Raw genomic sequence first — 12970 nt, 5'->3', positions numbered from 1 at the left:
CACACACACACACACACACACAAACACAGAGTCACTCACGTGCGCGCACACGTCGTTGTGGTCTGTGGGGTGAAATAGATGCCCAAGGACATCATGCTGTCTTAACCAGCTGCACTGATAAGCGCGTACACGCATGGGCACGGGCACAGCTCAGGCTGTGTGAAGTGCCACCCCGGGGGATCACTTTTCCTTCAATATTTGCTGCCCTCCTTCAACAAAGACACACTAAACAGTACACCGTTGAACAAAAGCCAGACATCAGGTGTGTGTGTCTTTTTTGTGTGTGTTGCAATGTGCACATCTGGAGCCATCACGCCCCTCTGCTTGTCGTCTTCTTGGGAGGAGCCATTGCTCTCCTCTCAGAAGGTCGAGCACATCCCTTCCCCTTGCCAGACAAATCCCACTAAGCTGTTGAATATAAGGCCGCTGCGGCTACCAAACACCTCACTCGCTCACTTGCTCTCACACAACCTTTACCGCCGTCTTCAATATGCAACAAAACACAGCAGATGTTACTCGGCGATGGTCGCGCATGCACGGCAAATCCTTCAAATGCGGCGATACGCTACCGATGGCTTGCGTATGCGTGCTAATCCCCACGTCGGTGGTCTTGTCGGAGCGCTCTACTTGCCGACATGAATGTATCTTCTCCTGGGCGCCTAATACTACAACTCCGACTGTGATATTTCCTGACATTTACATGAATCTGAGCAATGCCGGCAGAGATGCAAGTGCGACGCCGAGAGCCGAGGAAGGAACAATTTGGTGGCTGGGCCATTATTCAGATTGTGGATGGACGGACGGAGAGCTGACTGCTAGTGGCTTGATGGAACTGAGGAGTGTTCCTCGTGTGTGCGCGTCCGGCGGCCTCTGCATGTCACGTACAACCCGAGACGTAGTTAGTGATGCAAGTCGTCGTATCATTTTTCGATCTCGAAGGCGCTTTGATACTAATTTTCAATATTGACTGCCGCTGTTCAATACACACCGCGTGAGACAATGACGAGGACACAAATGGTAAGGTCCGGCATCTGGCAAAACAAACAAAAGCACGTTGGCAAGGGCGGCGTTCTTACCCGCAGGTCGTCGTCTCGCTGCAACGGGCCAGCGTGCTGCAGCAGGCACGCAGAAACCTGGCGCATGGCACGCAGCATCCAAGCGTGCTGGCGGCGGATCTGAAGCTGGAGCTGGTCCCACTGACCCGAGACCATGCGCAGGATGCCGTGCAGTTCTGAGGGCAAAAAAGAAACATCAACGCCATCAAGGTTCATCCAAATATAACTCTCATTAATGCACTATGAGCGTGTACCTGATTGCTGGGCAGGTATGATGGCGAGCAATGCCCTCCCATCCTCCATGATGCGCTCTTGCAGTGTGCTGTGGCTGTCCACGTTGACTTTGAACATCTGCAAACACATCGTACAAGAGGCTGCCGTCCACATTCAGAGGGACAAAACAGGCAGAGATAATGGACGCATGGACACTCAACGGCAAGGCACCAAATCCTGCACCAACTTCTGCTGAATGGGCTCTCGCTCATCTGGCGCTTTTCTACCTTTGGTGCACTTCATGGTGCAGCAGGCACCATCGCCAAGACGCTGAGATCCTGTCAGCGAGTTGATGACAAAAGTGACTGTAGCGCGTAGCGACCGAGTCAAACGAGTTAACCAAGTCAACTGAGTCAAACGAGGCGCTCATCCCCTGTGCCGCGCTTTCAACAAACAACGGCCCAAAGGAAATTGCGATCGACGACACCGTCAGCGTGTGCGTCAAACACGACATCAAGTGACAAACAGGCAACTACAAAGCGCAAGTGGGACTATCAGACATGCGCACAGTGACACAGCGTGGTGCCGCAAAGCGCTGCTAGCCGTTTAGCTAGGCCCTTAAAATTTTGTTTGCTTCCGAGACACGCACGCCGATCCTAATTGAAGCTAACCGGCGCTAACGGGGTGTGCTGCTGAAACACGCAACACGCGGGGGACACGCAACACGCAATAAGCGACCACCTAAATACATGCGCACGGCTAAACAAGCATCCACCTAAGCCAAGTGTGTGTGTGTGTGTGTGTGTGTGTGTTGTGCGTGCGTGCGTGTGCGTGTGTGTGCGTGTGTGCGTGTGTGCGCGTGATGTTCCGCTGCGTTAATAGATGCTCATTTGGAAGTCTGTCCAGGAACATGCAAATGTATGCAAATAGCTGTGTGTGTGTGTGTGTGTGTGTGTGTGTGTGTGTGTGTTTGTGTGTGTGCACGCGCATGTGTGTGTGTGTTGAAAACAGGGCTGTTTGTATCTACTTTCTTTAAACAATGCAAATAAAATGTTTTTTGCGTTTCCAATTTTGCATGACGAATGTTTGGTGTCGCTTCGGCGTGGGTCCGGATGTGTGTAGCTGATTGTTGTCTGTTTTTCTTTTTTCCTAGAAAATTGAGAAAATCAAGTAAAATCAAGAGCGACAGCATTGTCAGTGCGAGTGTGCGTTCAGGCGGTCCTTTAAATAGGCGGATCAAATGTGCCATTAAAGAAGAGAAGGTGGAGGAACATGATGCAAATCAAGAAAGATGAGACGCCGCAGCGTGTGCAAAAGGGGGGAGGAATGACCATCCACAAGATGGCAAGATGAAAAAGAACGAGAAGACAAGAAAGAAGAAAATCACCACTGAAAGGTTGAAAACAATGAAAAGGGCAAAGAAATGCATTATCCGATTTGAAACTTGATCGCGTTTGACAAAATGATAAGATGAGAAAAGCAAGAAGCTGATGACGACGAGTCCTCCGAAATCGTTTCTTGGAAATTTTACTCTTTTGTTGAGTTCCGATTTGCACAACGCTCAGGTTGTCATGCTGAGTATCGTCTTCACGGGATGGAAATGAAAACACGTTTGGATGGTTTGGATTGGATCCCATTCAATGATTCATCAACAAAATGCAAACCGGTTCATCGGTCGATGCAGCCCAACACTTTTGTTTTTGTTCTTCAAAAATGCTTGCGATTCAACTTTGCAGATTCTCTGCTTGAATTGATTTGCCACGAGAGGCTGCGGGAAATACTTTCTTTTCTTTTCTTTTCATGAGCTGACCTTGGCGGTTGCGTCTGAGCAGCCTCACAAATGTGTGCGCGAGTGCGTGTGTGCTGACCAGGTGGGTGTCCAGGTAGCTCTTGAGCGCGTCCAAGCGGGCAGCGGGTGGCGCCCAGTCGCCGGTGCTCTCCAGCGCTCCCTGCAGCCAGCCGATGAACCCGTCCAGCCGTCGCACGAACTCCTGAGAACAACCAGTGTCACAATTTCACTGTGAGCAAGCAGTGGGCTCTCGAGCGTCAAAACCAGAAGAGTTGATAGACGCGCAGCGCCACCTGCTGGGTGACTTGAGAAGAAGCAGCACGCTCGTGTTAGCAGGCACAAAACGAGCAGAACCTTCATCCCGTGATTGAAACGACGCACGCCAGTTGAAATGTTTGCAAGTACAAAAGTGACAAAAATTTTGTTGAGGATTTTTGCGAGATGCTCAAGTGCTTCTAGTACGTGCCTATCTATTTTGACCAAGTGCAAAGGAGTAAGCTAAAATGGCTCAATTAAATTGCTCATGCACAGATGCAGCAGGGGAAGCAAAAGAAAAAAGACGACAAGCGGCCAATTCCGCATTTTGTTGCTTTGGACATGGTCTTTTTTTTTTTTTTTTTTGCTCAAGCGGGTCATTTCGCTTCATCGGATTTAGAGCTTTTTGTTTTGATCTTTGCTTGTGTTTTCACTGCCCGTTTTCTCCCTTACGTCCAAGGCGAACAAGATGATGTTGAGAATGCTCATTAGCAGAGTGATTGCAAATCCTTAAGCAGCAAGAAAACTGTCAAAGAGTGTGGCATTCGCTTGAGCACAGCACACCCGAGCGCCGGCCCTGCTCAACTCAAGGGCTCAAAGGAGAAAGTCAGTTTCTTCTGAAGGGAGTGACGCCACATGCTCCATCGCGATCACAGACAAGTCAAATGCCAAAGAAATGAAGAGGAAGTTCTCAATATGAAGGAGTGGCAAATGAAAATCGGTGAGCGAGTGAGCACGCTCTCATTCGAGATGCAGCAAATCCTCGGCGTTTTGACATTTGGCCACATTCGATAGGACGGATATGAGCGATTAGTGCGCGGCCTTCTCGAGCAGGTGACTGCCAATCAAAGGTGACCTTTGCGGCCGACACGGATGACGGTGACGGATTAACCCGTGACCGTCCCAGAATGGTGCGCCCATCCATCACGAACATTGCCGTCGTCTTTTTGAAACCAAATTGCCATGCGTGTCTTTGGAATGTGGGAGGAAACCCCACGCAGGCACGGGGAAAACATGCAAACAATCATACAATTTGACAATAATGATAATATCGGGATCTGTCCCGATTGGGTTGCTGACCTCCATCTTGTTCCACACGTCTGGATTTTTGTACTGGCCCGTGTCCTCCAGAAGCCGCCGCGTCAGAGTGGCACTCCCTCGCCTATCCGGCGCAGGCTCCCGCCCTTCTTCAGACCGTGGCTCGCTCAGTTGGCCGGACTGAATGCTTTCATCCAGTGAGTCACCGGAGGAGGCAGGGCTAAGGCGGCCCAGGGGGTCGTGCCCGACCGGACCCTGGAGGATGGAGGGAGGGGTTAGCAAGACCTGTTTAGACTTAATTTGACAAATTCGCAAATTTCTTCTTTTCTTTTTCAATGGATCTCAATATTGATGTCATGGAAATTGCCTAACAAGCTTAGCAACGGAACAAATTCCACTCCAAAATCCAGCAAAAAGTATACCAGCGATGGAGAAGGAACGTCTTCTCCACTCTCAGTCGAATCCCAGGCATCCTGGTTGAGTTCAGTTAAATCCCAGTCGTCCACGTCCTGCAAAGCGCCGGGGCCAAGCTCCTCGCCACTGGGTCCCTGCAACAATAGCAACACAAATCAATTGAGGATAATGGAAAAGAGCATCAGGATAAGAAATGTCCACACACCAGCGCCTGAGACAGACTCTCCAGGTTGAGGGCCAAAAGTTCACTCTTGTGGATCTGAGCGGGTAGCGCCAGGAACTCGTCAGAGCCGTACCAGTGCTCCTTGTCTGGACTGGCCTCTGAGGATGCCCCCAGCTCCTCCAGGTGGTGGTGGTGGTGGGGGTGGTTGGCGTGAGTGATCCACAAAGCCAAAGACACACCGCTCAGAAATAAACCGTCGCTCACCTTCGCTCTGGGCTCCGACTCTGAGGACAGCGCCGAGCAATCGGAGTCACCGTGAGGGTCCACACTGTTTCTCTGCGGAAGTGGGGAGACTTTCAAAAACCTCTTGTTTGCCAGTGCGCCAGCTCGTCGGATGCTGCCGAAGTCTACGACCTGGCGAAAGGCAATGGGATGAAACCTGGCGCACGGCAGCAGATCGCAAACACATTTAAAAGCTGCAAGGGACACTAACCTTCAGGTGCTGGACATCTTCTGAAGTATTTTCGGGACAAACGGAGTCCAGCTCCAGCCAGAGCTCGGAGCGTTCTGGCACTGCCAGAGGATCCACCCGAGAATCCATCTGAGGATCCACCCGAGCATCCATCCGAGGATACCCCAGAGGATCCACCAGTGGATCCACCAGAGGATCCACCAGAGGATCCATCAGAAGATACTTGAGAGGATGGAGCCGGGCCTGGATTTGTAGTTCGGAGAGCCCGCTGTCGTCCAAGATCAGCACGGCTCTCTTTGACTTTGCAGCCTCGCTTGGATGGGCTCCCGAGTCGTGGTGCTTTGGCCGTTGGGATTCCTGCTTCTTTTGCACGTCGGCTGTGGCGACCTCCTCGGGCTCCGGGGCAGCGTCCGGCTTTTGCTTTTCCCGGGACTCGGGCTCGTTGCCGGGACTGTAGTCGCTGAGTTCATAGGCCGTGATGCCACAGTCCAGAGAGAAGTAGTCCTGACTGCAGCGGATGGTCAGCCGACCGCAATCGTCCACGTCGGTCAGGGCGTCAAGGCGCCGAGTCTGAAGGATGAGAGCGACTCGGTGAGAAGCAGAGGGTGGCGGGCGAACCGCCGAGCTTGCATTTTTCCACCATTGGTTCACAACATAGTGCCTCTTCTCAGCCACTTTTTACCATGGTTCATTTTGTTTGAATAAGTCCTTCATTCATGGACATGCCACCTCAACCTTTTCTGTCCATGCCTCCTCTCTTGTGCTCCAAACTTTTGGATGTTCCCAATGACATCTGATAAGTGCATGTTTGAGACTGTCAGACGCACCTGGTGTTCATCCTGGTCCTGGCTGAAGGCCTGCAGGATGTCGGTCTGCCTGGTGAAGTTTCCGTTGGGGTCCTGCAGACCCCGAAGGAGACGCTCCTTCAGAACCAGAACAGAAACCCGCAGCTGGTGCCACAGAAGCTGCACAGTCCTGAGAGCTCATGGACAAGATGTATCAGAGGCTGGGGGGGAGGGGCAGTCGGGGGGAGTCGCTCACCTGATGTCCACTATGATGTTAACAGAGTATGACAGAAGCTTGAGCGACAACTCTGTCTCCAGAAGAGCGTGGATCTGCTCCACGTGGTCAGAGATGTCCTCGCAGATGTCCTGAATGAGACAAACACGAGGGTAAACGGTCGGTCATCACGACCATGCACGCTGCGGAACCGTCCACGTGAGCACATGAGTGTGCGCTCTGTTCCCAAATCAAAGGGTGACTCACTTTGGCATGGACTTGCTTCCCACTTTCAGGCAAGCAGATGTGCAGCGAACACGCAGCGGTGTTGAGATTCGCTCTCATTTTGATATGGCCAAATCAGAACCCAGAGTCAGAGGCGAGGTGAGGCTCACTGTCCTCATGAAAGTCTGGCCAAGTGCCAAGCGGGTAAAAATACTGTGGCGGGCAGGCGAGCGGCAAAATTAGATGACCTTTGCGGCCACATGAGACAAGCCAGCCCAGGATGTGGGTCACGGAAGTCCGGGGAACCCAGACCGGCGCCAGACGCCTTTCGAGTGCCTTCCTTTATGTGCTGAGAAGACCAGCATATCGCATCTTTCCTCTGCGTCTCCTCAGCCTGGCCTGGCGTTGCTCAGGGTCAAACCAATTTGGAGGCTACGACGGCATCAAACGAAAGCATCAATGCCTCGCATGCCAGGGGCTGGGACGCTTGCCGGAGAACAAACATTAAAACGACCCACCGGGACGTCAAGAACCGCCCAATCCCTTTCAATGAAGAGCAAGTCTCTCCTTTCCATCGCAACTCATTTGTAGGATCTCATATCTGCTGGCTGCTTATCACATCACGTACGCACACGCATTTGCATGCCCATGGCATCGGTGAGGCGGGCGGACTTCAGGTCCGATCGCCGTCCTCCTTGTCAACATCAAAGATAGCCGTCGTTTCAGCCAATAAGCTTCAAACCGCCGACCGCTTCAAAGGCAGCAAGCCCAGGGTTGAATTTGGAACCATTTGGAAATTTGACTTTAGCAGCGGCAATGTGGCGCCAAAGCCAAAACGCAGGAACTCGGCTCAACGGCGGACCAAAAAAACTAACCAACATGGTGCATCGTGATGTTTGTGAAAGGAAGTCAAATCAACAAGGTTTGCTGCCGTCGCCGTCAACTGACATCACACACGCAAGTTTTACACATGCAACAAGAGCATTTTTCATGTGATAAAAAATCGAATTCTAAAACTAACACAAACTTAACATTTTCAAATGCGGGCGATATCCAGATCACATGGCTTGTGCGTGTACGCACACATACATACATACATACATACATACATACATACATACATACATACATACATACATACATACATACATACATACATACATACATACATACATACATACACACATACACACACACATGCACAGACAAGCGTCGAAAGAATGCAATCCCCGTTGTGTGCCTCGGGAATTTCCAAAGGCCAATCGCATCTTTCTTTGTTCCAGGCGTAACCGTAGCAACCAGGCTCCATACTGACAAGGTATGTCAGGTAAGGTGTTGACCTCATCCCATAGTCCATTTAACGACTCCTTCCAACCCGCGATTCTTACCGTGAGCGTGTTTCTTTTTTGTGTCGTTGAAAATGAGAAGTTGCCACCACGTTGCAAACTCGCAGAGCACGTACCCACCGTGCACTCACTCCGTGTTACAGTGTGTACGTGCTGACCTGCTTCTTGTATTGGGTGTGTGTGTGTGGGGGGGGGGGGGGGGGGGGGGGTTAGGAGGGGAACAGTTGCAACAGTTGCGCGTTATTTTGGGACCCGTCTCACCCGGACCCGTCTCCAATGCGAATACACATTGTAACAACAAACTACACGAACTCTCACACACAATGTATCGCAGCACAACAATACACACATATGAGTACAATACACACATATGAGTACAATACACACACAAAGCCTTACAGTTGTAGTACAACACCGTAAAAGAGACACTATTGTGACGACTACAGACGCACACAACAGCAGCAAGGACACGAGCGTCTGCGCACACGCACAGACAAAGACAGACTGTGACGCAGCGTGCAAAATGTGGAGAAGGCGAGGTCAGGAAGTGAAGGACATAAACTTTGACGTTGAAAGTGTTCCTATTGTTGCTGGGTCACCGCGCGTTCCCTCGCCCTCTCAGAGCTACCGCGACTTTCCTCATGCAGCTGTTGGAAGGCATTTCATTCAAACGACCACCAAGCGGTGCCATATGAATGTAAGAGCGCTGGTCAACTCAACTCTTGGCATTTTGTTCTCTCGGTCGCGATGATGATTGTCATAGCAAAATTCAAAGCGTACACGAAGCGCCTAAGCAAAATGCCTTTTCGTGATGACTTTCCATCCGTGTTTTGCTGCTTTTCTCAGTGCATATGAAATATGGGGCGCCGCCTTGCTGCCCGCGAGCTTCACCGAGCGGTTTCAACTCCCTTGCGACATTCTGACTTTGACCAGCAGGCAGCGCCAAACAGCCAATTTGGCCTTAGTCGCGTAGCGTCACACTTTTTGTCGGTTCTCCACGTTCCGCTGGATGAACTGACCAAATCCCAAAGGCGCTCTCCAACATGTTTGCATGAGGACAGTCCAGAGAGTTACGAAGCCGGTTTACCTTGAGCTGCAGCAGGTGCGCGTCCACGTGTCTGTTGTCGCCGTCTTGCGCCACCGAGCGCGTCAGTCGCGTCACGCGGGCGCCGCTGGTGCGAAGCCACGCCTCCGTCTGCGGCAGATGGAGCAGCACCTGCCAGTCGGCACACGCCTGCACGGGCGGCGGGCGCCTCTCAGCGGGCCTGCGGGAAAAGGGCTAGGGTCAGCACCATCATCATCGCTACCTTTAACTTGGTAAATTGCTAGAGCATTGCCTTCTTCATCATCATCATCATCATCATCATCATGATAATCATGGCTGCCTTCACTATCTTTTACTTCATCATCCTTATCTTCACATCCTCCTCATCGCATTCTTTTTCATCTCCCTCCTCCTCGTCATCACGACCACTACCTTCATTTTCATCATCATCAGGAGGCTACAGTTATCGTCATTGCCCTCATCCCCTCGAGTCTCGTTTACCTGTGCGCGACGTCGGCCGCCATGGGGCTCACTAACCACAGGCCTCCCTGGTCCGGAGTGGGTGTGGCCGCGGTGAGCATTGGGGATGGCGGCTCTGGGCTCAAAGACGACAAGGCCACCGCACTCATGGTGACAAAGAGGACGATGTGACTGACGGCAGCAAGGACGGTTGGTGATCATGGGCGGGGCCTGCAGCGACACAAACTGCCGAGAGTGAGCGGGCACGGCGAGATGGGCCAACACACCACGTCACAGATAAATGACGTGCTACTGTGTCGCTTCAGTCCAATCCTTTCAAGGGAGGATTTGGAATGAGAGTATTTATCAGGGTGGGGCGTCACCAAGCGGTCTCAAGTGACATCGCTGTCATCTCAAAAACAGCCACACACAACGCGCGTGAGGTCTCGCAAAAAGACAGCAGCAGGAAAATGATGACGTTTCACAGTCAAGTGAATTTTGGTCCTGATCTTGCGACTCGCCAAACGCGTCTCGGCGTGACATCGCACAAGCACGGCGACGCCCACAACAGAGACCAGCTCCACAAAAGTGGTCCGTGAGCTCAGCCAAAATCATGACCACTGATGCTTCAACGGCATCTTTTTGCTGGACGTCGTATGATGTCAACCCCTCAAGCCACGCCCTGACGCTCGGCTGCGGCAAGTAAACAAAGCACAAGCAGCCATTTTGTGTCCTCCATCTTGACCTCGGCTGAACTGAACTTCCCGCTCGGCTTCCGTTGCCTCTTGTTTCTGACACCCCTGAGGTGGGCTAGGCTAGGCTAGGCTAGGCTAGGCTAGGCTAGGCTAGGCTAGGCTAGGCTTGGCTAGACTAAGCTAATCTATTCGAGAATGACATGACCCAATTGTCTCCAATTGATGACTTTCTTGGACCTACTCGTGAATTCATCTGGGATGTTCAGATTTTGTGTCGTTGATTCTGTTCATGACAGCACGTTTGAAAGTAACTTAAATCAAAACAGACAATTTCCGTTTCCGTCTACACACGTCATCCGCGTGACCAGCGACAAGTCCGCGCTCCACCCCGTTTCACTGTCACGCCCCTCCCCTCAAGGTCCCTCCCACTGCTCGCCAACCGGTCCCAGGGAATCCCAAACTCTCCGCAACCGACACCTTCTTACGACGCCTTAAAATCTCGCCTTGCTTTCTTTTTTCTCATCAAGTAACATGAATACACGGTCCCTCAATCTTAGTTTTTTGTGCAAAGGTTTATTTGTTTTCCTTTTATTAAAGCTTTTTTTGTTGTCAAATTTTCTTGAGAAAAGTTTCTTCGATTTTAGTTTGAGTTCTGATCTGCACTACGATAACCTCAGTCCGGCGCCCTGACCCCGCCCCAGTGGGCCTAACGTGACCCCGATGCAGTCGGATGGATTGACGTGCTGCTAGAAGCGACAAACGGCATGCGATGTTAAGATACGAGCCAACGCGTGTGGGAAAAACCTTTGCTCCGCATACAGAGCAATAGGCCACAATCGCAAGGTGTCGGCCCGTGCGGCCGTTGTCAGCGTAGCGCTGGAACAATGCTGGCTGAGGAAAAAGGTAGGGCGTCACCTAACCCTCGGCCTGGCGCCGGCCTTCATGACCTTTCCCTGCACCTGTTCCGCCAGCTCCCCGAGGCACCGTCGTGCCTAGGCCAATACGCCAGACGAGGAATACGTACCACGTGCTGCTGGCTCCTCTCACCCTAAGCAAGAAGACGAGTAATGCTCGTCTGCGGTCACACAGACGAGAAGGATGGAGGATGATCGAAAAAAGGACGAACAAACGGATGGAGGCGCCTCCCTCAGTGGTCAGGTCGGTCCCACTGCGGCGCTAGCAGCCATGATGCTAATGCTAAAGCGAAGCTCAGTGATGATGCAGCAGCTTCAGGACGGGAAACACCAGCAGAGAGAAGGAAAGAGAGAGAGAGAGAGAGACAGAGAGCTACAGAGAGCCACAGAGCCACAGAGAGAGCCACAGAGAGAGAGAGAGACAGAGAGAGAGAGAGAGGGTGCGAGCCGGAGGGAGACGATACCTCCTGTTGTCTTGGTAACAGAAGAGGAGGGGATGGGGAGGGTGGTAGTACCTTCTGATTGGTTGATAGGCTGCGGCACTCCCCTCTGTGAGGAGTGTGTGTGTGTGTGTGTGTGTGTGTGTGTGTGTGTGTGTGTGTGTGTGTGTGTGTGTGTGTGTGTGTGTGTGTGAGGGGGGACGAAAGCCCCCCTCACACACACACGCACGCACGTTCGCACGCACGCATGCACACACACGCGCACACACACACAAACAAACACACACACACACACCTCTCTATCCTCCTTCATTCTAGGCAAAGCAGTGCTCCCTGCTGCTGTTTCTGCACATGACACCTACGACACCACGCCAGGAAACGATGGGAAATGATTTTTTTTTTTTTTCTCAAAACAAAATGTGGCAGGCATTACTACTCATTCTCCTGTGTGGCGTGACTTGGCAGCTTTTTCCTCTTTTGCACTCACGCTTTGGTGGTGTCTCCATTCTTTTAAAGCTGCGGCCTATTCGCAAGATATCCAACGCCATATGAGATTTAAAAAAAAAAAAGCCAAAATAGCATCTGGCATAGTCACTTTTGTCGGCATGGTGACACTTCTCACTGGTGATGTGATGGCGACAGCAGAATGCACGGGGTCTCTCAAGTGGGTCCCCCAAGTGGGTCCTGGAGGGCCTGCCATCCTGCCTGTTTTCAATGCTGGTTGCCGATGAGCACTGATCATTTGAATCAGGTGTGGCCAATATTGATTTAGTCCCCACATTAGAGTCACGCTACATTGGAAAATGATACTCAACTCGGCCAAGTAAAAACAAGAGGGAAGAGGGGCGTGGAAAGATGGCGGAGTAGTCAACGAGTTTTTGAGAAGCTCTCTAGAAAACTGCAAATTTCTATTGTTCGACCTTACTTTATTTCACCCAAAGTAAAGCGATGGACGCGCAGAAGTTGCTCCAACCGGCGACATTAAAACATTTCAAGTCAAGTTTATTTGTATAGGCCTAAATCACAAGCAGTCTCAAAGGGCTTCACATAGACAAACAATCGACAATTATAAAAAAAAACAACCTGGGGAAAAATGAGAAACCTTGAGAAGGGACCACAGATGGAAGGATCCCCCTTTCAGGATCACCAGGCTGCAATGGATGCAGAGAGGGCACATAAAATACGTAATATGAAAATCAATAAAAAAGTGGATGTCCAAGTCAAAGCGAAGTGCTACCGGATGTGCCCTTGATTGTCCTGGCAGTGTCTTCGAGGAGGGTAATCCGCTGCAGTTCCCTCATCCTGAATTGGTCCACTAGAATCCAGATAGCCGCTGTCAGCTTGGGTGTCACCTAACCACCTCCCCAGCCGGGAAGGGGTGGTGGGAGGGAGCGGGTGGGGAGAGGGAGCAAAAACAAACTCCAACCGAATCGGCCACTACAGGTTAA

At 51.4% G+C, this 12970-nt stretch overlaps 1 protein-coding gene across 6 annotated transcripts in view; it reads right to left on the bottom strand.

Annotated features, from left to right (window-relative positions):
• Window positions 1-11540, bottom strand: part of akap6 (A-kinase anchoring protein 6) — a 34399-nt gene extending 22859 nt beyond the window's left edge. Inside the window, exons 1-13 of one of the 6 annotated variants that reach the window (XM_088400057.1) lie at window positions 11193-11540; window positions 9516-9704; window positions 9057-9234; window positions 6441-6550; window positions 6227-6374; window positions 5421-5969; window positions 5192-5341; window positions 4970-5101; window positions 4773-4898; window positions 4393-4605; window positions 3137-3259; window positions 1310-1406; window positions 1077-1231 (exon numbers count right to left, since the gene is read on the bottom strand). In XM_088400057.1, the coding sequence (XP_088256183.1) occupies window positions 1077-1231; window positions 1310-1406; window positions 3137-3259; window positions 4393-4605; window positions 4773-4898; window positions 4970-5101; window positions 5192-5341; window positions 5421-5969; window positions 6227-6374; window positions 6441-6550; window positions 9057-9234; window positions 9516-9643 (2109 nt within the window). In that variant the 5' untranslated portion in view covers window positions 9644-9704; window positions 11193-11540. Of the gene's footprint in view, window positions 1-1076; window positions 1232-1309; window positions 1407-3136; window positions 3260-4392; window positions 4606-4772; window positions 4899-4969; window positions 5105-5191; window positions 5342-5420; window positions 5970-6226; window positions 6375-6440; window positions 6551-6665; window positions 8000-9056; window positions 9235-9515; window positions 10575-11192 lie in introns of those variants that run through there. The other 5 variants (XM_088400056.1, XM_088400054.1, XM_088400058.1 and 2 more) reach the window with 5 other exon arrangements.
• Between the last annotated feature and the right edge of the window lie 1430 nt (window positions 11541-12970).

This window comes from Syngnathus floridae, chromosome 16, assembly GCF_059516105.1.
Source record: "Syngnathus floridae isolate MCC-2025c chromosome 16, RoL_Sflo_1.0, whole genome shotgun sequence".
NCBI classification, from domain to species: Eukaryota; Metazoa; Chordata; class Actinopteri; order Syngnathiformes; family Syngnathidae; genus Syngnathus; species Syngnathus floridae.
The sequence above is the reverse complement of the archived record's forward strand: the minus strand, read 5'-3'. Positions and strand labels throughout refer to the sequence as shown.